The sequence below is a fragment of the Panthera onca genome, chromosome A3, assembly GCF_046562875.1.
Source record: "Panthera onca isolate mPanOnc1 chromosome A3, mPanOnc1 haplotype 2, whole genome shotgun sequence".
NCBI lineage: Eukaryota > Metazoa > Chordata > Mammalia > Carnivora > Felidae > Panthera > Panthera onca.
Window position 1 is genome coordinate 92925835 of NC_138341.1, and position 22733 is coordinate 92948567.

The following is a 22733-nucleotide window of genomic DNA, read 5'->3' on the forward strand; positions in this document are numbered from 1 at the left end:
AAGAGGAGTTTATTCTCACTCACGTTGACATGTTATTATTGCTACTAAAAGTTGTCATTTCTTTATTTTTATCTCTTCCAATTATGTTAATTACCTGCTATAATAGTCTCACATACCAGAACTGTGCTTAAAAACTCAAGAATGGTGGACAGGATGCTAAGTATATACTAGAAATATTTGTCGAACCCTGGACCCAAAAGGCAAAGCACTGGCCTTCTCCTCAGACCCACACAGATGCAAGTGAAGTTGACAAGCACACAAGCCAATCACTGAGAAAGACCATAAAAGATGAACAATCCATAACTACACCAACCTCCCAAACAGCAATCAAATTCTATGTGCACAGAAAGAGAGCTGAGTGCCAAATTCATTCTAGTAGTACCCCAAGGACTGTCTCCTTCTCCTGTTCCATGCTAGGAAGCCACCATCTGTGGCTGACATGAATATTATTTCTCTCCCTTCCTCAATACAGGGAAGAGCACAGCTCATTTTCTGACACAGGTGAGAAAAAATAATGTTAGTTTGCTTTTTGGAACTCAAACCCTTGGTCCATTTTAATGATGGCTTCACCCATCTCCTTTCAAGTGTGAGAACTGAATAAATATGTGTAAGTTAGTTTGCTAAAGTTTCCATGATATCAGATCTAATATTCTTATTACATATTTCACCATAAAATAATAAAAAGTAATTTAATAATAATATAATAATGATATAAAATGGCACAACTGTAGTGCTGAAAAGATGTAGATTGAAGGTAAGACTCTACCACTCAGAGACATCATATTCACATCATATTTATCTCATTTTATTTTGTCATCATTTATTATTACTTATTTCCCATCTTTTCCTGTAAATCTTGCCAAGGAGAGCAAGATTACATTGTATCCAGGTGCCTTGTGTGTTAAACTTATACTGTTATATAATGCTTTCTTTCCACTTTTATTAGCACGTTCCTGTGTTTTTTCCGAAGACTGGGACATGCTTAATCTTTTCTTCAATCTTTCACATAAATCTCCCTAGATAACTTATTCTGATCTAATTATCTTTACAATTGACCTCTCTCGTAAACAACTAGTGTTTGGGCCATCAAAGAACTAGGAAAAATAGCAAGAGTATCTGAGGGTGTATTCAGTACCAAATAGACTAATTTTGATGGTCAGGCTTTTTTTTTTTTTTTTTTTTAATAAAATTTCAGAAACAACCCACCTGCAGAAAGTGAAATGATGATTATAACCTTTGGCACAACTATATGCCTTTTCTTTTTGAAGACCTGAAACTGACCCTGAAAATTCCACTCTGTGAATATTATTCAGAGAGGTGTGGGCACCTGATTTCTGCCAACCCAAAAGTTTACTTTTAAAACGTGTATTTTCACAAGACTTCCCTAAGTCACCTTTCCATCTTCTCTGTCTTAATCTCATCTGCAGATCTGCCTGATAATGCCCTAAAGCAAGGCCTGCCCTGGACATTTATTCTGTGCAGGACTTCAGGAATTGGAGTATGGAGGAGCTGAATGCCACCCTTCACCACCACCACCACCACCACCACCCCGCCCCTGTTATTTTACAGGTTATTTCTTAGGGAAGTTGAACTCTGTTTATTGATATCCCCTTCCCCCAAGGGCTAGTTTCATATCCCAGAGAGAGTTCCCTGGTGAAAGGGGTTTTGCTAGAGGAATGTAGGAGAAGCGGAGGCCCAGATTTGAGCCCAAGTCATATCCGCTGGGGCAGCATCCAGAATAAAAACAGCATGCTAACCCCAAGCACAGTCGTCTGTTATCAGGCGGCTTTATACGGAAACCGGGCAGCACCGAACGAAAAGAATGGGAAACGGGGAGGACACGGGCAAAGGAAAAATTTGCCCATCTCAGTCCTAGGGGTTTAAACTAAGGGGGTATCAGGGAAAACATCTGTTCTCAACCCGAGTTACCCGCGAACTTTTTTCCTGGAGAGAAGCTCCTGGAGCAATTTACAGCATTCCAGCCTGAGGCTTTCGTGCCAGACGCTCTGAATAAACCTTTAGAAACCGAAGCTGCCGGGGAGGAGCATGAGTGTGCAGGGGAAGTAGCGCCTCCAAAGAGCTCCGCGCCGGAGACGCAAAGCGAACCCCAAGCTTTGTGAACGTTCCTGCTTCCTCGCAGCCGCCTGTGCCCGGCTCCAAGCTGCCTAAGGGCACTGCAGCCCGCCCTCGCCTTCCTCGGAACGGCGGTGCGCTCAGGGAGGGTGCCAGACCCGCAGGTCCGACCCGACCGGCAGGAGGCGGTCTGGGTTTGCGCAGAACCTCGGGAACTCCAAAGAAATGCCATCCCCGTGTCGGAGAGGCCGGGAAAGATGCCGGGGCATTCGAGTTCCCGGGTTTCGGGGTTAGGACTCCGGGGGTTAAGAGGGTTCGGGTCGGGCCCGAGGACTGCGCGGCGGATAGGGGGCGCCCTGTCACTGCGGAAGCCAGTGCCGTGTGTTCCTGGGTAAGCCGGGATCCCGCCCACCAACTGTGGCAAGAACTTGCAAGGTTCGCTCTTTAGGAAGGTAGTTCCCTTTCCTCCAGAGGACCTTCTCTCTCCGTGCCACTAGCTCCTTTTGCTCGTGGAATAATTTCTAGAACCATATTTTCGACCAGTAGTAAAAAGAAAAAGGGAAGTGGAACACATACACGCACAGATTAGGTTAACTAGAATGTTCACTTCCATACACACGAGAAAGCTGTTTGTCATCGTTTCGGAGGTTTGTCTGGGCGTCACTTTTCTATTGGACATGAGAAGCGCCCCGTGGGGAGTGGGGTTGACTGTGTTTTGGGATGTGTGTGTGTGTGTGTGCATGTGCGTGCGTGTGCGTGTGTGTGCGCGCCTGCATTTCTGCCCTGAGCCTATGCAGAGAGCTTTGAAAAAACAAATAACTTATCTTTTGAGTGCCAGTGTGCACCCCTCTTTCCCAAGCTTTGGGCAGAACGGTCACATTGCTCCCTCATGCTCTGAGACCCGGTGAGAAATGCTGGGGATCTGGTCCCTTTGGCTCCCCACCGCACACCTACACTAAATGTGCATACACCCCATGACACACTTCCCTGGTGCACTGGGCCAGCCTGCCCCTCCCGGTATCCCTTAGCGCTGCTCAGGGCTTTCAAAGCAATGCAGACTTTGGCTTTGGGGTATCCTGCTCTTCCCCCACCCCCTACAGTCGCTCAGTGGGTTCATTAACCCTCTCACTATAAATTGGTAAAACCATTTGCATGGTTCAGCACAAAAGGTGCTGCCCTCAGTTGTATCTGGTTCAAAGCTATGCAGGCCTAAATTACCTGGGTAGAGGGAAGGAGTGGCTTCCCTACACGGACTGTCCTTCCTTGCTGGCCTTCTAGCCTGACACTCACCCAGCCCTTCCATTTTCAGTGCTCAGCTCTGTGCCTGCCACCTCGCCCCTGTCTTCTGACACCATTACCCATCACTCTGGACAGGTAGGCCAGATAACCACTATTTCCTATTTGTTCTTTACCTTTAATGGGGGGGGGGGGGGGGCACAGGATTGGATCCTCATGGCCCAGCCTGTTTTCAGAACCAAGAAAAGAAGTCCACATCAAACACCTGTAATACACAACCCCTGCAATCTGGGCTCACTGGGGTGTTGGTGGCTGGCCGTGGACAGATGATAATCTGAACCCAGAAGCTGGAGGAAAAATAAAAAGCAAGTATATGGTTTTGAGGCGTCTAATTCTTATAAAACAGCCCTTCGAGAAAACAGAGACCCTCCCTGAAGTAAATTCCATGTGTCCCATTATTGATTCCTTTATTCCCCTCTCTCCTCCCGCCTCAACCTCAACCTCCTGCCCTGTTTGTTTTAGTTACGAAATGCTGTGGGCACCTCGGTTGTGACTGCAAAGTAACCTTGAAACACGGAGTCCTGAATGTCAGAGACAAATAGCAGTCACCCAACCGTCGACTGAAGTTGGCGGGGCCGCGTGCGCCCTGCGCTAGGCGATCCGACAGTGCTCTTGCCCGCCAGCCGCCCCTCTGTCTGTCGCCGGAGGCTGGGCTCCGAAGAGGCAAAAGCCGAGACTGCCGGACCAGGCGCACCCCGCGCGCCTTCCGGAGCCGCTCCAAGTCTTAACTGTAACAGGGAGGGGCCTCCCAGGAGCAGCGGCAGGCGAGTTCAAGGTGTGTACACAGTTTTTCTAAATACGACAGCGCTTTGCAAATTGGCTCTGTCACCGTCTTGTCGTTTTGACAGGGAATGGAACACTGAGAGCGAAGAAACCCGAGATGAGTAAATGCGGCATTTCTAAGGCTCTGCAGAGGGGCAATGGGGCGCTGAGGCCCGGCGCGCCCTTCGACAGGCGCAACAGGAGCCGGGCTCTATGGGACCCGGCGGGGGTCAGAGCGCTGGGCCGCTCCGGGGTGGCTTCCTCCCAGGTCCCTCCTCCCACGGGCACTCCCCGAGGGCTCGGGGGTGGGGGGGGGGGGAAAGGGGGCTGGAGTAGAAAGTCTGTGCGCCCACTCGCCCGCTCGCCTAGCCCTGTACCGGTGCGGGGCGCGGCTGCAGTGGGGCGGGTGCCGGGCGCCGAGGGGCAGGTGCCGGCGCCGGCGGAGTCTCCCTCTCACCTAGGTGTGAGCTGATTATTCAAATGGGCTGCCCCGGGTCTGGGGATTGGAGGCCCGCGCCGGCGCGCCGCGCTATATCACCAGCCGCCCACGTCACTGCGGCACTTGTCCGCTCCGCGGTCCACTCCTCCTCCTCCTCCTCCTCCTCCTCCTCCTCCTCCTCCACCTCCTCCACCTCCTCCTCCTCCTCCTCTCTTCCTCCTCCTCCCCTCTCTCCACCCCCCCCCCCCCCCACTCGCCCCCGCGCCTCGCGCTTCCCGCCGCCTCTGGGCAGCTCGGCACTGCCAACCTCGGCCTCCGCCCGACAGCCCGCGAGCGCGGCGGCGGCCGGCGGCAGGCGCTCCCTGCAGCGGGGCTCCGATCCGGGCCTCCTCCCATCCTCGGCCCCCTCCTCCTGAGCCTTACCCCTCCCGCCCATTCCAACTACCGCCTCCGGCCGGCCAAGGAAAAGAGAGGGAGTGGAGCCGGAGAGAGGGAGCGCGAGAGAGGGAGGGAGGGGACGGTGCCTTGGCTTTTTTTTTTTTTTTTTTTTAAAGAGGGTGGGGGTGGGGGGTGATTGCTGATCGTTTGTTGTGGCTGTTAAATTTTAAACTGCCATGCACTCGGCTTCCAGTATGCTGGGAGCGGTGAAGATGGAAGGGCACGAGCCGTCTGACTGGAGCAGCTACTATGCCGAGCCCGAGGTAGGCACTCGCCTTTTCCAGGGGGAAGTGGGGTGGCGGAGTTCGCTCAGTTCACCAACCTCAGGACAGCTTCCTTTGCCGGCATCCGCCCCCCACCCCCAGCCGCTCTGGGCAGCCGCCTTTTCCACCCTCTTTCGACTCAAATGGGTCTCTTTTTTATACGACACACTGTTAGCCTTGAGATAATATTAACTTTGTGATCAAATATTGACTTGCGGCGCCTCCAAATCCTCTTCGTGGCCGAGCCACGCACTATCCTAACAGAGTTATGTTTGGCAGCGCGCGGCTGGGGAGGGGTGGGAGGTCGGCCGGCGAGGGGGTGGGGAGCTGAAGAGGAGAAGGTTGGTAGGAATTGGGGGTTGAGGTAGAGGCAGATTCAAAGACTAGGGACAAAGAGAACGAAAGTTTGTGGCTGCAAAGCTTAGCCGCGTGTACCCTCCCTGTCCCTCCACTCAGTGCCTCCAGCTGGCCCCAAACTCTGCGCAGGCACTGGGTTTCGGTTCCCCTGAGGCCAAGGATGGGATCCCGGGAGGAAGGATGAACCCTGGGACAAACCCCGCTTGAGGCCGCTGGGGCGTTCTAGGCTGTGACCCACAGGTTGTTCGCTAGGGTCGGAGGTGGCGTCCGAGACCGCGGCGCCGGTTCGGTATGCTGGCTGGAGAGTTGGGGAGAGGAGATGCATTTGGGGTGCCTGGCCTAGGGGTGCTCCGGGGGACCCTTGTTTTAGAATCTGAGCAAGGCGTAGAAGGGCTAGGATCCCGCCACACGCAAACAGCAGCAGCCTGCCCGCCACCTTCTCGAGGGCGATCCCGGCGCGCTCCGAGTGAAACGCACTGGGTGTTTGGGGCCGGGACCCGGCAAGGGAAGGACTCCCCAGAGGCCTCCCCGGAGGCGGGGGCCTGGGCTGGCCCGGTGGGTGGGAGGTCAGGGCACGCTCAAGCCGCGGTGCTAACGCTGTGCGCCTCCCTCCTCGGGCTGTGTCCGCAGGGCTACTCCTCGGTGAGCAACATGAACGCCGGCCTGGGGATGAACGGCATGAACACGTACATGAGCATGTCCGCGGCCGCCATGGGCAGCGGCTCGGGCAACATGAGTGCCGGCTCCATGAACATGTCGTCGTACGTGGGCGCGGGCATGAGCCCGTCCCTGGCCGGTATGTCCCCCGGGGCGGGCGCCATGGCTAGCATGGGCGGCTCGGCCGGGGCGGCCGGCGTGGCGGGCATGGGGCCGCACCTGAGTCCCAGTCTGAGCCCGCTCGGGGGGCAGGCGGCCGGAGCCATGGGCGGCCTGACCCCTTACGCCAACATGAACTCCATGAGCCCCATGTACGGGCAGGCGGGCCTGAGCCGCGCGCGCGACCCCAAGACGTACCGGCGCAGCTACACGCACGCCAAGCCGCCCTACTCCTACATCTCGCTCATCACCATGGCCATCCAGCAGAGCCCCAACAAGATGCTGACGCTGAGCGAGATCTACCAGTGGATCATGGACCTCTTCCCCTTCTACCGGCAGAACCAGCAGCGCTGGCAGAACTCTATCCGCCACTCGCTGTCCTTCAACGACTGCTTCCTCAAGGTGCCCCGCTCGCCCGACAAGCCCGGCAAGGGCTCCTTCTGGACCCTCCACCCCGACTCGGGCAACATGTTCGAAAACGGCTGCTACCTGCGCCGCCAGAAGCGCTTCAAGTGCGAGAAGCAGCTGGCCCTGAAGGAAGCCGCAGGCGCCACGGGAGGCGGCAAGAAGGCGGCCTCCGGGGCCCAGACCTCGCAGGGTCAGCTCGGGGAGGCCGCCGGGCCGGCCTCCGAGACTCCGGCGGGCACCGAGTCGCCCCACTCGAGCGCCTCCCCGTGCCAGGAGCACAAGCGAGGGGCCTTGGGGGAGCTGAAGGGGACGCCGGCTGCGGCCCTGAGCCCCCCGGAACCGGCGCCCTCGCCCGGGCAGCAGCAGCAGGCGGCCCACCTGCTGGGCCCTCCCCATCACCCAGGCCTGCCACCCGAAGCCCATCTAAAGCCGGAGCACCACTACGCCTTCAACCACCCCTTCTCCATCAACAACCTCATGTCCTCGGAGCAGCAGCACCACCACAGCCACCATCACCACCAGCCCCACAAAATGGACCTCAAAGCCTACGAACAGGTGATGCACTACCCTGGCTACGGTTCCCCTATGCCGGGTAGCCTGGCCATGGGTCCGGTCACGAACAAAGCGGGCCTGGATGCCTCGCCCCTGGCCGCAGACACCTCCTACTACCAGGGGGTGTACTCCAGGCCCATAATGAACTCTTCTTAAGAAGAAGGCTGAAGCCAGCTAGCCGGGGACAAGGACAAGAGAGAGAGAAAGTGGGGAGAATTTGAGGAAGGGGTGTTGGAGAGAGCCACGGGAGAAGAACTCCATTACTCCCCATCCCAAGGACAGCAGTCTCCCCTCACCTTCCCTCCCAAACAGCTCTTCCCTCCCAAACAGATGGGCCACACTGATACCTATTATTCTATATAAGGAGGGAAGGCAAAACAATAAAAAGTCAAAAAGAGGGGGGAAAAAAGAGAAAGAAAAGTGAAAAGAGCCTCCGGTTTCAACTACTGTGTAGACACCTGCTTCTTTAAGCATTTGCAAGTTCTGATTTTTTGTTGTTGTTGTTGTCTTTATTCCTCCATTGCTGCTGTTGCAGGGAAGTCTTACTTGATTAAAAAACAAACAAAAAAAAAAACAAAAACAAAAACAAAAAAAATCCCACAAACTTTTGTGAGTGACTCAGTGTAAAACCATGTAGTTTTAACAGAGAAGCAAAGTTGTATTATTGTTCAAAAAGAAAAAAAAAATTATGTAAGGGTCTGTTGTAAATGACCAAGAAAAAAAATGCATTCCCATTCTTGACACGGTGAAATCCAGGTCTCGGGTCTGATTAATTTATGGTTTCTGCGTGTTTTATTTATGGCTTATAAATGTGTGTTCTGGCTGGAAGGGCCAGAGTTCCACAAATCTATATTAAAGTGTTATTGCCAGTTTTACCCTTTGAATCTTCAAAATTTTTTTTTTCCCTTTGCCTGACTTAAAAATTAAACAGGTCCAGAAATTACTTAAAAATAGGGGGAAAGAGATCCTGACTGGTTGCAGGTTTTATTTTATTTTGGTGAAGGGAGGGGCCATGGTGGTTGCTGTTTTAACATTTTATTATTAAAACTTTCAGACATGCTGAAGTTGGACAGACAGAAAACACACACGTACCCATTGCCCAGATCCTATTGTCTCGCTGTACTTGTTATGTCACATATCTGTTCAGCTATCGACACCTCGATTGGTCCATTCAGATTATTTTTTCTAAATGCATTTCAGAGGAGATCAGGCACCGTTCAGGGTGTTATGGCCATAGATCTAGACGCATTTCAAAGTAAATTTCAGACATCAGTGCACTTACCCCTAAACACTTCAGCAAGCACATCAGGAAATAGAACTCAATATTGTTTATGATTAGTTTTGGAATTTTCAGTTTATCTTTACACACAATGAAACACAAAGATCTCAGGTGGACCATTCCCTGTGTTTGATGCAGCTGTATCTTTAAACTCAGGACAAAACTACATATCTTAATTTCCCATCAAGGCCATGTGAAGATGCAATGCTGATGTCTGTTCGGCCCCAGCGAGCTGACTTCTCTGGGGAGAGGCCGAGATTTTACATGTTTTTACTCTATTTCCAATCTTAGGCCTCCCTTCAAGTCAGTGCACCCAGATTGGATTTGCAAATTCCTGGCTCAGCTCTTTCATCTCTGTGTCTCTAGCACCCCTTTTACCCTCCTATGGAATTGGAACTGCCTGGATCCTACGGCCTCAAGCTTCTGTCTACACACCAGGACCCTATCCCACCCTTCTTCTTCACTTAGGTGTTCTGCATGGCCTTGGTAGACTTAGCTGTAGCATGAGAGCAGTGAGGCCTCTGGGACCACCCCTTCTGGCACCTCATCTGGAGAAACAGACTTTCTCCTGATATTGGTGTTTACAGGAATCTCTCCGGATAATGGTCCAAATCTCCCTTTTAAAATAAGGTATTTTGGGGGATGACCCTCAGGTAAGGGGGGGGGGGGATATCTTGCCCCGCTTGTCAAATGATCCTGGCCAGTGGTGAGATCCCAGGGTTTGCAGATGTGCTTACCCCTCCTTCCTTCCCCAAAAACCCACACCTTTGGACAGCATCCAGTTAGCCCAACATGGCAAGCCAGGATTACAGAGCCAAGGGGATGAAGAGGTGTTTTGTGAGCCTTAAAAGAAAATCCAAAAGTATAAAGAAAGGCCCAGAATAAATTCCTACAAATCTTGCTGTATCTCCCCACAGATGGCCCTAAATAGGCAGCCAACCCAAGTGGAAACCCCACAGGTGAAACGCAGCCTGGGGGGCTCAAAGGGGACCCGGCTTTGGCTTTGCCTGGGGCATGTGCGCGCCTACAAGCTGGCCAAGCGAAGGCAGGATCCAGTGTCCCCTGCAGACTTAGGGACATACCAGGCACAGCTAGCTTACGGTCGGTGGGTGATTACTCTCTGCTGGCTTCTGAAGTAGGGATTTTTTGTCTCAAAGTTTTACAGCCCAGGGCCCTGTTTTCAGGGACCAATTTTTTGGTCTTGTTGACCATCCAAACGTGGAATGTCCCAGGTTCGCCCCAACCCTGAGGTCCCCCCACCACCACCACCTCCCTTCGCCCTCTGCCACCTTGCAGGGTCTCTGTTCCCTCAAACTCTGGCCTTCCCACGCGCTTGAGGTGGGTTTGCCCTCCCCTTGCACCCCCCCCCCCCGTCTCCAAATCCCTTTTTAACATGCCACATTGTCCCGAGGAACACAAGGAAGAGAAATTGGGGCGGGGTGGGGGGGGGATCCGGAGGCCGCAGCCAGCAATCAGGCCCGTCTCTCCCCCTGGCAAGGACACACACGTCGTGAGCTCGGCCTGAAATGTGTTTCATTATCACATAAAAGGCTCCCGTGGCGAAGGAGCCCAGAGGCAGGGCCGGGGGCCGAGTGGGGGACAATGGAGGCTGAAAGCGCTGCCCTAACCTGCTATGTTTCGTATCGCACGCCCATTGTGTGAGGGTCGTTTTAAACTACTTAGTGCTCCCCCCTCCACTGATCCCGGCCGATAAGATATAGTTCTGTCCGAATACATAAAAAGGATGTCGGGGAGCGGGAGCTTTCGGAGGCTTTTCTGCGCTACTTGGGTCTTTCACACACACCCCCACCCCGCTTCAGACCCCTCCCCCAGCCGGGCTCCAGGCTCGCTAGCTCACACAGTGTCCTCCGCCCGCTTTCCCCAACTCTAAGTATAGTAGGGTGCGGCGTTTCTTTTTGCCTCCCTCTCTTTTTCTTCCTTTTCCCTGCGCCATCCGCGCGCCGGTTTAAGCAACCGTGATCTGTGAATAAACAAAGTCAGTAAACAACCGAAAAAAACATTCTAGATCCGAATTCCAGGAGGGTAAACTTTCCATGCCACGTCACACTTCAGCAAATTTGCACAGATATTATATTGCCTCCCCCTCCTTTATTATTCTTTTTTTTTTTTTTTTTTTTTTTTTTGCTAGGATCCCATTGTACTTAACTGAATTTTATAACGCTGATCGATATCTTGGTAAAATATTCATTTTTAAACTAGCGGGCAGTGAAATCTTTGCTTTGTGTGCTAAAGTCAACAGTCGCTCGGTTTGAGCTCAAATAAATGCGGAGATGCCTCGGCTCAGAGCAGTCGGCCACCTCCCTTCGAGCGCTGGACGCTCCGCCGCCCGCCAGCCCGCCGCACCACAGGTAGGGAGCGCGCCCACTCGGGGGCCGCGCCCGGGTCCCCTGGGCAGCGTCCGCCCCCCATTCCCCTCCGCGCGCCTCCCCTCCCCCAGCCAGCCCCTTTCCTTTCCAAGGGCCCCGACGCTAGGGGTTGGGGGTGGGGAGGTAGAGAATGAGAAGCTAAGTCGGTGAAGACCCTGGAGTTTGGAAGGTGGCCTATTTGTGCGGGGATTTCTGAGAATACAGAGTGTGGGTGGACGACGGGGCGAAGAGCTGCAAACAGACTCAATCTGGGCTCTGAGCACATAGAGTTGGGTTGGGGCCCCGAAGCTACGGGAAGCCACTACAGGCTCCTGCAGCCCATCCGGGGTGAGGATTCGATCCGACGGACGCGCGTTTCCCAAGGACAGTGAGGGGGTAGGGGATGGGGGAACGCCCTTGGCCCCAGAGTCAGGGGTGGAGGCAGCGGAAAACGGCGTGCTGGTATCCCGTGGCTGCATCGGCAGAGGCCCGAGAGTGGCGAAGCCCTCCCCGCCTTCCCCGGGCGCGCAGGGGTTCTAGTCTGGTCTAGGCGTTTCCCTAGAAGCCCACAGACCGGGCAGCATTGGGGTCAACGCCTCGAGGCAGCAGGATTGGGACAGGGCCTTCCCCGAGAAAGGAGTATATTTTCGTTCTCGCTGCAAGAAGCGGCGGGTGCCCTTTACGCACAGAAGCGCACGGCTGCAGACAGTTTCGGGAGCCTCGGGGGTTACAAGCGGGGCCCAGCGGGGGAAGGGTGGAGAGAGAAACGCGCCACCGGGCAATTAATCCTCCTTCTCCCAGACGCTGGCCCCGGGTAGGGGCGCGCTGCGGTGCGGGAGGAGAGGAGTTTGGAGGACCACACAGAACCAATTGCATCTTTCTCCCGCCTATGGGAAGGCACCAGCTTGGAAAACTAGAAGTTCCAAAGCTGCCAGTTGTAACTGCAGGATCGTCGGGTATCGAGGCCAGGGTATGGGGTACTGAGAAGGCGTCTTTCTTCTGGGATCTTCCAGGTGTCCCCTGAAATTAGCATTCCCCTGGAGGTGTTTACTTTAAAGGGCTAGACATCCCGCCTTGTTTGAAGCCCGCGCAGACTTCTAGGTATTTCACCAGGCGGGGAGACAAGCGCTCTTTCCGTCCTCCCCGCTGTCACCAGATCCCGGGACCCAAGGGGCAGAAATCGGAATCGATCCCTGTAACTGGCAGGGTCAGTTATGTGGGCACCTCTGTGTGGGTGCCCCTCCCCGCCTTCCCTGGCGTCCGGGACCGCGCACCTTTGTCCACGCACGGGAGGCCGCCTGGGGAGCGCACCCGCCGCCCTCCAAGCCGCGGTTCCGGCTGGCGGCTAGTTATCTTCCCTAAACAAGATGGAACGCCTGCAGGACACACGGCTAGGCTAATCGTTTTTAAATAATTAATGCCTCCCCGTTCCGCTGGTAATGCGCGGCCTCGAATCCGTCAATTACTTGTCATTAGACGAGTGTCGCCCCACGGCCTTCCCTCGGGCCTTTGATGGCGCCCGGTCACCCAGCCCAGCCCACTCACGGCCGAATGAAAAAGTGCCCGGCCTTGAAGAGCCGGGTGCGGAGTAGCCACGGCCCTCGATTCAGTGCGAGTTTTGAAAGAAAGACCTTAGTTGAAGAGATGTAATCTTCCAAATGGCCAATTTAAACGCCTGATCTTTATCGCCCGCCTTCTCCCGGCTTTATAAAGAAAAGCCGGTCCTCAGTGTTTTTGGGGCCTTTTAATGTGGGGGTGGGGCGAGGAGAAGCTAAACATGAGGCTTAATAGGGCACGGGGCAGGTGTTTGCTCAAGAAGGTTCCTGGAGGCACCTCGGGGTAACTAGTTTTCTAGCGCATCCTTCTAAGCATCAAGGGCCTGGAAGTACTGGCTGCCGGCTTTGAAGGCTGGTGCGCCGGGACAAGTCTTCTGGAATGTATAAACCAGAACCGTTCAGAGAAAGCGTCAGGACCTTTTCAGGCAGTGCATCTTCACCCTGCAAGAGGTAATAGGACCCCCCACCCACCATGGGCCTGACATCACAGAACAGTGGGTGCCGGTTGATGCCCACGGACTTGTAGGTACCAAGTCCTGCCGCCCAGAAGAGGCGCCCAACACACACGCCTTAGAGGCACCATCCCAAATTTGCTGTCCCTGTCGTAGCACAAGAGCTTGATTTCAGACCCCAAATGCCTTTGCTGGGTCAGGGACACTGTGGAGACCGGCCTTGGCCACAGCACCATGGCCAGCCAAGGGGTGGTGGAGTGAAATTAAAACAAAAACGAAAACAGAAGAGAAAATTTCCCCAAAGTTTGCTACTGATTTCATTACGTTTCTGCTGCTCCCTATCCCCCCCATCAAAGGTGTTTTTTGTTTGTTTGTTTTTGTTTTTGTTTTACAGTAAATAAATTGTCAAGGTTTCAGAACCTTACATGCCTCCTTGGAGCAAAAACCATGTGCTGTATCTGCACCACTCTCAGCTTTACAGATCACAAGTTTCTCATAACCTCAACTCCCAGGAACGGTTTGCCTCTAAGAAGAGAATAGAAGACATGAGGGGTGGAGGGGGAAGAAATCATGAGGACATTGGGAGAAACTTTTTAAACATATAGAGAGATGGAGAAAGGGTGATTGGAACGTGCCTGTGTGCCTGGTTGCCCCCAGAGGACCCTGGGCTGTGCTTTAGGCCTTTGACTTCAGACCTACAGCCTTTCTAGGGCATTCCACAAAGATTGGAATTTTTTGAAAAATTCCTTTTTGATGAGATTCACCGGATATGGGCAGGATGTTGCAGGCACCTCCAGAGACAAGCAAACACAAATTACACGGAATAGATATATGTCCCCACTGGAGCTCAGCGGGGTCCCCACCTCCAGGCAAGCTTGGTTTCTTCTCCCATTGACAAAACTCCCAGGGAGCGCCCTACCCCGGAGCTCTCCAGGGGTTGCCTCGGAAGCCTAAATCCTGGGGCATCTTCCCCATTCTGTTCACAGCCTTCCTGCCCACTCTCTTATCCTTTTTCTCCTTTCTTCTTTAAAACAATCATGTGTGTCCCCCCTTGCCCCCTCCCGCCATTGTATTTGTTGATGACCTAACACGCTCACACCAAAAGCCACACACAGAAAACCAACAACGTGGGATGGGAGGAGAGACCAATTATGATTGAGGCTAACAAGCGGGGAACACCCAAGTTGAGGCCGGCTGTCTCCTGGGAGACTGATGGAGGCTTATTTTACAAGCTGTCATTCCGTCCTGGTCCCTATTGCCAGATTGGAGGTGATTCCTATTCTCCCCTCCCCCTCAGCCCCTGCACCCTTGGGGCTTATTCCAGATTCTTTGTATATCCTCTGCAGAAGCGGCCCCCCCAAGTCCCTCTCCTGCACAGGTGGAAAGAGCAGCACATCCTCACAACGGCATGCCTATATTTCACATCAGTGATTGTTCCTGAGATTTCTGAGCTCATTGCCAGCAAGATGTGGACTGGTCAGATGTCACTGTCACACATGCCCCGTCCTCCTCACCAGGTTCCCATTAAAAGGCATTGACTACTTACCCTTTACACTCTTCCCCTCCTCCTGCCTCTTCCTCTTTTGCCCCTCCTACTCCTTCTTTTTCTATCCCCCCTCCCACCACCACCAAAGAAGGAGGGATATTTTACTGTCAGATAACACAACTGATAGCTGGGAATGCTAAAAGAAGCAATACAAATTAAGTTGCTTTCATTCATCCAAAACTAGAGGTCTCACATTCTCATTAGAGTAACTGCCTGGGGTTTACTCCTCTCTTGAAGCTAATTAGAGGGAGTAATATTCCCTCTGATGTCAGGACATCATTCGAGCAACATCATATTTATTTAACTTTAACATATCAAATTAACTGAGAGGGAAAATTTCAGCATCACCGACATGGGTGAAGAAATGCTCGAGTACAATGCCGTTAGAACCTCGGAATGAGAGATCCTTTGCTGTGGTTTAGTTCCCCTTGCAGAATGGGTTCTGCTTCTGCTTGCTTAAGTGGTTGAGGACCAGACTTCCTTCACAGGTAAATCAGCTCTTCCATTGTTTCATTTATCTGAAAAGAGTAAAAACACAAAGTTCAAGAGTAAGCAGCAAGGTTTTTGGACCAGGGTTGGTAATGACCCCAGCAAATCAAAATAAGATTGTGTGTGTGTTTTGACTTGTTATTTCATTAGAAAGACGATCTCAGTTCATTAGCTGTTCTTTTTTTCACAAAGCACAAGTAATTATACAGTGGATTTTGTTGGGAAAATTTTGCTCATGTGAAAAGGACACACATTCCTAATTTGAAGACATGGATGTTAAGAGCATATTATTGGAAGAGGAAACATAATACTGAGAAGTGTCTGGAGAAGGCTTGAGAAGAGTTAAGGCATGAAGTGGGTGGCTGGAGTACTGGGAAGGGCAGAGGATGATTATGTGTCATTTTCCATGAAGGAACAGGGTGACATGTCAGCTAGGGCAGGACCTGGATCATAAGAACTTCTATATGGAGACAAATCAGGATGTAATATGTGGACCCCCCTGGTACAAAAATATGCAACCATCTGCTCAAACTTTCTGCTTGCTTTGTCTTCTAAAGCCTAATCTAAGGAATTTAAAACAAACAAAAAAAAGACCAATCCATTATATATTTTTCATTTAGTCTGCGATTCTGTATTACATTGAACTGAGCTGTTCACACACAGAAGTTGTAACTTGAACTGCTTGTTAGCTGAGAAAATGCATCCTCTATGCAGAAGAGTCCATTTTTTTGGCAAAACTTTTGCCTTTCATTCTACCTTCTTGGTGTTTCTCATCTCCCGCTGCCCCTCCCCCCAAGTCCCTACCCCTCTTTTCTTTATCACAATTGTATTCACTTCAACCACCATTGAGTAGGGTCCCACATGTGCCAGACAATGTGCTAGGTGTCTTCATAAACATGACTTCATTTAAGCTTCCCCACATCCTACTGGTAGATGACAGAATTTATGGGAGGTGGACCTGGGGCGGAGAGAAGTTAGGGAACTGCTCAGATTTCAGAGCTCACCACTGAACGAACTCAAGTCTTGCAATTCTATGTTTTTTTCAACTTCTTTTGGCCTCCTATGGCGGGGGGGGGGGGTAGGGTGGGGGGGGGCAGAGACCTCTTTGATTCAAATGCAGTAGGAAACCTGCCTTCTCCACAACCCCTAACTTTTCACTGTGGGCTGTTGTTGGTAGAGGGGAGGCTGAATATTAGGAGAAAGATGATAAGAAACAGGAAGATCTCAGGAAGAAGGATGGCGGAGACTCCACCTGCTATCCTAGAAGGGATTAGGATGCATTATGTCTGGGATCAGGCTGGATTCTTATTTTCTCTTTTGGAGCAACACAGTGTATTCCTATGTGACGATGGTTTCTCAAAGCTGGCCAGAGGTTCAATCAGAACTGGACCACAACTGCACCACCACTGAAGCTGCTGTAGCCGGCTGGCTTAATGCTGGAGGGAAAGAGAAAGGGAGAGAATCAGCAGCCTGTGATTAAAAAGAGAAAATGCCGGGGAAGAGGGGGGAAAAATGTCAGGGGCAGAAACAATGACCTGGCATCCGGGCTTAAATAATGCACATAGCCCAATTACTTCTTGAGGTGTAGCCTGCCAGCCATATTCCTTACTGAGAATTCTGGAGCAGAGGCCAGGAATGTTCTGAGAGACTCCTGCTTCTGACCTCCCTCTGACCCACACCTGGTGGCCTAACCGCACAGGTGACAGCACAGCTGGAATGCACGCACCGCCCACAGCTGGGCTTCAGGGCTGCCCTCGTCCCAGCACCAGCTGCAAGAACAGCAAAAGGCCCCAGCCCCCACAGCATTCCTCCCCCCACCCTGCCCCCGCTGTCCACATATACACAAATTCAGATCCAGATAAACACCTGCCTCAGAGGTTTGCCACTGAACGGGTGCTGGCCCAGGAGGACCAGCCTGCTTCTGTCACAGAGGGAGGATAGGATGTGACCCAGCACTCAGTAGGCTTGCAGTCTGAGAGGAGAGCACACCCCAGCCAAGTTTCACGTCTGAGCTGCACATGGTACATGGATGTGCAGGGAACGCTGGCTGATACCTGCTTGTGCCAGGCCCTGGGGACACAATGTGTAATGAACAGGGCCCTCCTGGACACAGGCTTGGATTGGAGGTCTCCTTTTCTTTTCCACTTACTGAAAGATAAGTTCCCTGGGTGTCCATGGTTTTTAGTGGTGTGGGGTTTCCTGTATACTTAGCATCTTCCATTTTGGGATTTGTGGGGAGGCTCTGGACAACTGGATTCTAAGGCCAGTGCCACACAAAATGATGTGTAGGGCATGGGAATAACTGACTCTTGGAAGTACACAAAGTTCTAGATTAAACCATACTTTTCACACCAAACTGGACAATTGCGATGTTAGGTTGAGGGGGGACGATGCATCCAGAATGACAGTTACCCACTCTCAGGTTGAGTGCTGAGCTTCCTAGAGACTGCCCAAAAAGGGCAGTCATCCAATCTTCTGGCTGTTTATGGGGACAAGTAGGGACAGACATCCAATCTATATTTTGTCCATCCTCCATTTAATGACCACTCCCCTCCCACCAGCAGTTTGCCAATTAAAGGCCAATCTCTCTTGATTTCTTTGCTTTAAAAGGACATTTCGATTCATGCAGCCAAACAATTAAATCCCCCTCTTGCCTCTCCCTTCCCAGAGCTCACGAACAAGATGCTTCCCTATCTCTTGCCAGCATTGAGCAGTGGGAAGGAGCTGATCTCAGGTGCTAACCTGAAGTTATCAGAATGCCAGACTCATTTAGGGAGCTCAACTCTGGAACCCAGGGCGATCCCTTCATTGATTGTGGAAAGCGCTGTTTAGATTTTGTCGTAGCTCAGTAAACAACCAAAAGTAACTGCGGGATTTCTGTCTTACATTCAGCTGAATCCCTCTCTTTCTCGCTCTCTCTCTCTCTCTGTCTCTCTGTCACACACACACACACACACACACACACACACACACACACCACATACACTCCTCCTCTCCCACAGGCTCCTGTTAATCAGGAAGGGATAGTCAGACCAAGGTCCTTTAAGAACACCCTCATCTAACTCTCCAGCTGCTGAGTCTTTTGTAGGGGAGTGCTACACCTTTCTCCAAGAACTCACATCTCTCCCAAAAGGCACAGTCTCCCGAGTTCCTAAGTCTGTAGCGAAAGCTCTTGAGAAAGGGTTTTGCCTTTGGGCCCCTTACTCTGCCATCTCTGAAAGCCCCCACCTGGCTAAAAGACTTGCCAGGGACTTGGCCTCTGTGGCCTCCCTTCCCCCACCCCAGTGCTTCCCTGAGATCCGGGTTGTCTTTGATGAGCTTGTTGCAGCTCAGACCCAGCTGCACAAAATTGAGGGTGAGGGGTGGATTCCCTGTCTGCAATGCTGGGGCGCTGCTTCTGGGCTGGGCAACACGGTCCTGGATACAGATCTCTTTGGGGGTAAAGGCGAATTAAATTGGCAAGCTCTACTCTGATACTCAAACTTCTGCAGTTCTTAGCAAGACCCACATTTAGGCCTCAATTACTGGTAGAAAAAGAGAAAGATGCTTCCTATTGTCCACAATTTGCCATTCTCTGAATAGACCATTTGTTTTAATTAGGTCCCCTTCATTTAGTTCTATCTGCGGGAGCAGGTTTGCTCTGAAGTGATTGTGTTGAACGTGCGCACTCTGCCATCTATTTGTGTAAAATAAATAGAAAGACATAATTGCCAGTCATCACAATATAAAAGATTAGTGCAAATCCTAAACAATGATCATTTAAAATTCAATAATTCTTAGAAAAAGGAGTCAAATGATAAAGCACAGTTTCCCCGAAGGTGTTAGACACAACGGGCCTGCAATGGATGTGTGTTTAAAAATTAAGAAACTTTTTTTCCCCTAAGTTGGTACTATTTCAAATGGAATTCTTTTCTTATTTGTTTAGAATGCCTTTCATATGAAAAAAAATTCAAATCAGATCACCTCAACTTAAAATACAGGTCTTCAATATTAGCCAGCCTCAAGCAGAAAGCTTTCTAAAAGTCTTGTAAATCTAATCCCTGGTTCTATTCTTCCCAAGATGCCAAAATTCTAATATCTTTTATTTTTTAAAGTCCCTAATTTTGTCCGTGACCTCTCCAATATTAGAAAAATCGGGGGGGGGGGTGGTGGTGGTGGAGAAAACAAATATAGTAATGTGTAAATTCTTAGGACTTAAGATAGGGATGTATTCCACTATCGAAAGTGTGGATCGAAAGTTCCACAACATTTTGCACATTAAGCAAATATTTTTTTTTTTAAACAAGGGGTAGCTCTTGCAATTAGATTGCTATTTTATTATACAAGGTACAAACCAATAAAGTATGCCGTTTCTTTTCCCCTTCCCTTTTCCTAGTACAATTTTGGGAAGGAGGATAAAATGCATTTTGGGTTTTGATATATTTATTTTGTGCCAACCATCTGCATATTTCATGAGGCTCAACTATTTCTCTGCACAATGTACGGTCTATTCTGTGTCCTGAGGAAACGAAAGAATAACAGACTGCCGGTCCCTCGACCACTTGTGTTACTCTTCAGTTCACAGTATTCTAGCTCCATTGTTATCGATAGTCCTATTTTGTTAAATATCAGCCTGGCTATGACGAAAGCTAATTATGCAATTCCACTTCATTTCTGCCTCTAAATTTTATACTTGATAAAATAGCTCAATGATGCTAATTAAATTTCTGCTTACAAAGATGATTTCTTTGTATTTCTCAAGGTTTGGCTTTCTGGCTATGAAATTTACACTAAAAACATTTCTGGGGGTAGCAAATATATTTATCATTTTTGGATTAAGACTGTTAAAATATATATTTCAAATGTTTCTGAGTTAGAATAGATCCTATGTAGAAGAGGGATTTGTTCTATTTACCTCTTTCCTTTGTGCAACGTTTGTGCAGATCCCCCCACACCTGGGAAGTAGTTTAGATATTTTGTAATAGTTCACTACCTCTGGAGCCCAGGCAAAGCCGTGCTAAATTTTGAAAAATAATTCAGGAGACACTCGCAGATATTGGGACACAGGGTATATGTAACCTCCCATGGCTGAGACAAGCGACATTATGTTTGGTGCAAGGGGCGAAAAACACGACCTAACAGTGTTTACATGTGTATTCAGCCATGAAATTGAATATTATCAAAGTTGAAAAATGCAAATCAAATTAAAACCATGGAAAATTGTCTTTGGAATTACAGCGGCCTCGAGACCCCAAGTGTTTGCTTAAATTGAAGCGTTTAGAAAATGAAAAACCCTAAATTGCTCCCTTCTATTCCCCCCCCACCCACACTCCCCCGCCGTATGAAATTTGTTCTTTAATTCTACTAGAAATGTGTTGAGGCTCAGCCATCAATCGTTCCTCCTTGGCATCAATCACACTGAAATAGAACTTTTTCTTAGAAATTGTCTCCCTTCACTTAGTGTCACTAAAGTCGGACGTGCTTCAGAAACTGAGCGGCACCGCTTTGCTCATTCCGAAATGAGCCCCACACCATAGGCTGCCAGGTTCTTCTCCCTGTAAGTGCCGCTGCCGAGCCTAAGCCACCCAAGCTATGCGCTGCGGGCGCTGCTGGCGCTGGTCCGGGAGGGCGGCGGGCGGCGGAGCTAGGGGCCCCGGCCCAACACACGCTCGGCGCAGCCGGGGCTACCGGGCCGCTGGGTCTGCGGAGAAGCGGGCCAAGCCCCGGAGCCTTCGCGCTCATTCGTTGCGCTTTCCCACGTCGGGGAAGCCTGAAATATGGAAACGTGGCACTTTGCTTCGCTAACGCAGGAGTTCCCAGGGTCTTGATGGAGAAGGACCAAAAAAGGAAGTGTCAAAAATCTACTTTTTAGAACTGAGACGTCTAAAAAGTAATAAGCAGGGGTGGCAGGGCGTGCGGGGGCGGGTCATTCTTGCCTTTTTCCAAGTTCTAAAGCGCAGGAAACACACGCTTAGAGGCCAACCCATCAGATGGGGCCAATCTCACCCCCAGTCGCCTGGGTGCTGCAAACTTTAGTCCTCTCCCGCCCCTCCCCCATTTCTCTCCAGCCTGGGAGAAAACCAGCGCGCCAGCAGTTCTCCAGTAGATGCCAAATGCGGCCGCGTTCGGAGAGAGCCCGCAGAGCCCTAGTAGCGCAGCAGGAAATGCAGGTGGAACCGCCCCCGGCGCTCTGCGCGGACCCGGCCTGGGGTCAAGGGTGGGAGCCGGACCCAGGTCGGGTGGAAGCCGGACCCAGGCAGGCGCGCCCACAGAGTTAATAGGGACTGTGGGGACGCTGGGGATGCCGGCAATGGTTAGGTTGTGCTGGCGTGGCCTTGGAAAACTTTCATCTCATTTGATGACCCTCGAGGATATTCATTCCCCACCCTCCCCAACCTGCCTTCCTCTAGTTTGAACATCCATCCACCCAAGACTGGGCAGGTCCGGGATGGCCAAGGGTGGTCTGGCTTTTTCTCCCATGGGGAGCAGAGACAACCGGTGGCCTCCGCGTCACGCAGTCCTCCCTCCGGACCTCCAGCTCAGCCCTTGTAGATTTGAAGGGCAGAGGCTGTTGCAGAAATGCAGTAAATCCAGTCCTACGAACCCAGATAGGAGCGGGATGAAGAGTAGCAGAAGCCAATTTATATTTGAAGCCTACCTCTTTATTGCCTTTCCATGGATCAACACTAGCTTTATTTCCGTTCCAGGGATCAAGACTAGCTCAACTATGGCTGAGAAAACAACCCATGTTCCCCAGAGTTTAAAACCTGCCCATAAGTTGTGGTCGTGTTTTGGAGATTCGGGATCCTATTTCCAAGGAGAGTTGTCCGGGGCGTGTTTATGTTTGTTATTTTCAAAACCAAGCAAAGGAAACAGCAGCCAATTAAAATGAAATATTTTTATTTGCCTCCAACGTTGTCAGTGATTTGCCCCCTGGGGATCCACAATTTTCCCAAGCCTGTTAACGGGTGACAATGAATGAGTGCCTCGTGTAATTTAATTTTCCTGTCACACTAAATAGAGCTACATTGTAAACCTTAGATCTACTCTTACTGATAGGATCGCCTTGTTTTGCCATTTGCACCATAAAGACCCCCAAAAGGGACACTGTATTGTGACCTCTACTCTTGAATTATTCAAGAACTTAACGACATTTTCCATTTTAAAAAGGGAACTAATTGCCATTGATGTAAAGCATGTGACCTTCTGGGTGCCCAGTATGAGAATGTAACCATCTGTGTGTGCGTACAGGAGCAGCAGAAAGCGGGCAAAAATTGGAGAAAGTTGTAAACATAAATTAGCTCAAAATAGACATGGAATTAAGCACATTATTTAACTCCACGCCCAGCCATGACATAGGTTTCCAGAAAGTTCTCTTATGTGACCTAAAATCTTTATAAAATCTCATATCAACTCAGGCCTGTTTGGGGGCATGGCATGACTTTTTATCTAGAACAGTAATATCTGAATTAGTGAAATCCGATATATCTTCATTAATGGGAAATCACTTCGTGTGACGTCAAGCAAAATATCTAATGATCTGCTCCCTTTCCTCCTCCTCCCCCTCCTCCCCTCCCCCCATCTCCCATCCTCCTCTTTGGTCTCTTCCTCCTCCTCCTCCTCCTCCTCCTCCTCCTCCTCCTCCTTCTTCTCTTCACCTTC

At 50.8% G+C, this 22733-nt stretch overlaps 1 protein-coding gene and 1 long non-coding RNA gene across 3 annotated transcripts; both read left to right on the top strand.

Moving 5' to 3' along the window:
* Positions 1 to 3901: 3901 nt before the first annotated feature.
* On the top strand, positions 3902 to 8279 carry FOXA2 (forkhead box A2). Of its 2 annotated transcripts, XM_060610911.2 has the most exons (3): positions 3902 to 4144; positions 5202 to 5271; positions 6259 to 8279. In XM_060610911.2, the coding sequence occupies exons 2-3, from the start codon at positions 5203 to 5205 to the stop codon at positions 7558 to 7560; spliced, it is 1371 nt and encodes a 456-aa protein (XP_060466894.1). In that variant the 5' UTR covers positions 3902 to 4144; position 5202; the 3' UTR covers positions 7561 to 8279. The 2 variants fall into 2 exon arrangements, with proteins under 2 accessions (XP_060466894.1, XP_060466886.1); XM_060610903.3 differs by lacking the exon at positions 3902 to 4144 and having other exon boundaries at positions 4830 to 5271.
* A 2578-nt stretch (positions 8280 to 10857) lies between these two features.
* Positions 10858 to 22505, top strand: LOC132664303 (uncharacterized). Its single transcript, XR_009603583.2, has 3 exons — positions 10858 to 11052; positions 20533 to 20628; positions 21779 to 22505. It is a non-coding gene; the product is annotated as an uncharacterized LOC132664303 (long non-coding RNA).
* The last annotated feature ends 228 nt before the right edge of the window (positions 22506 to 22733 follow it).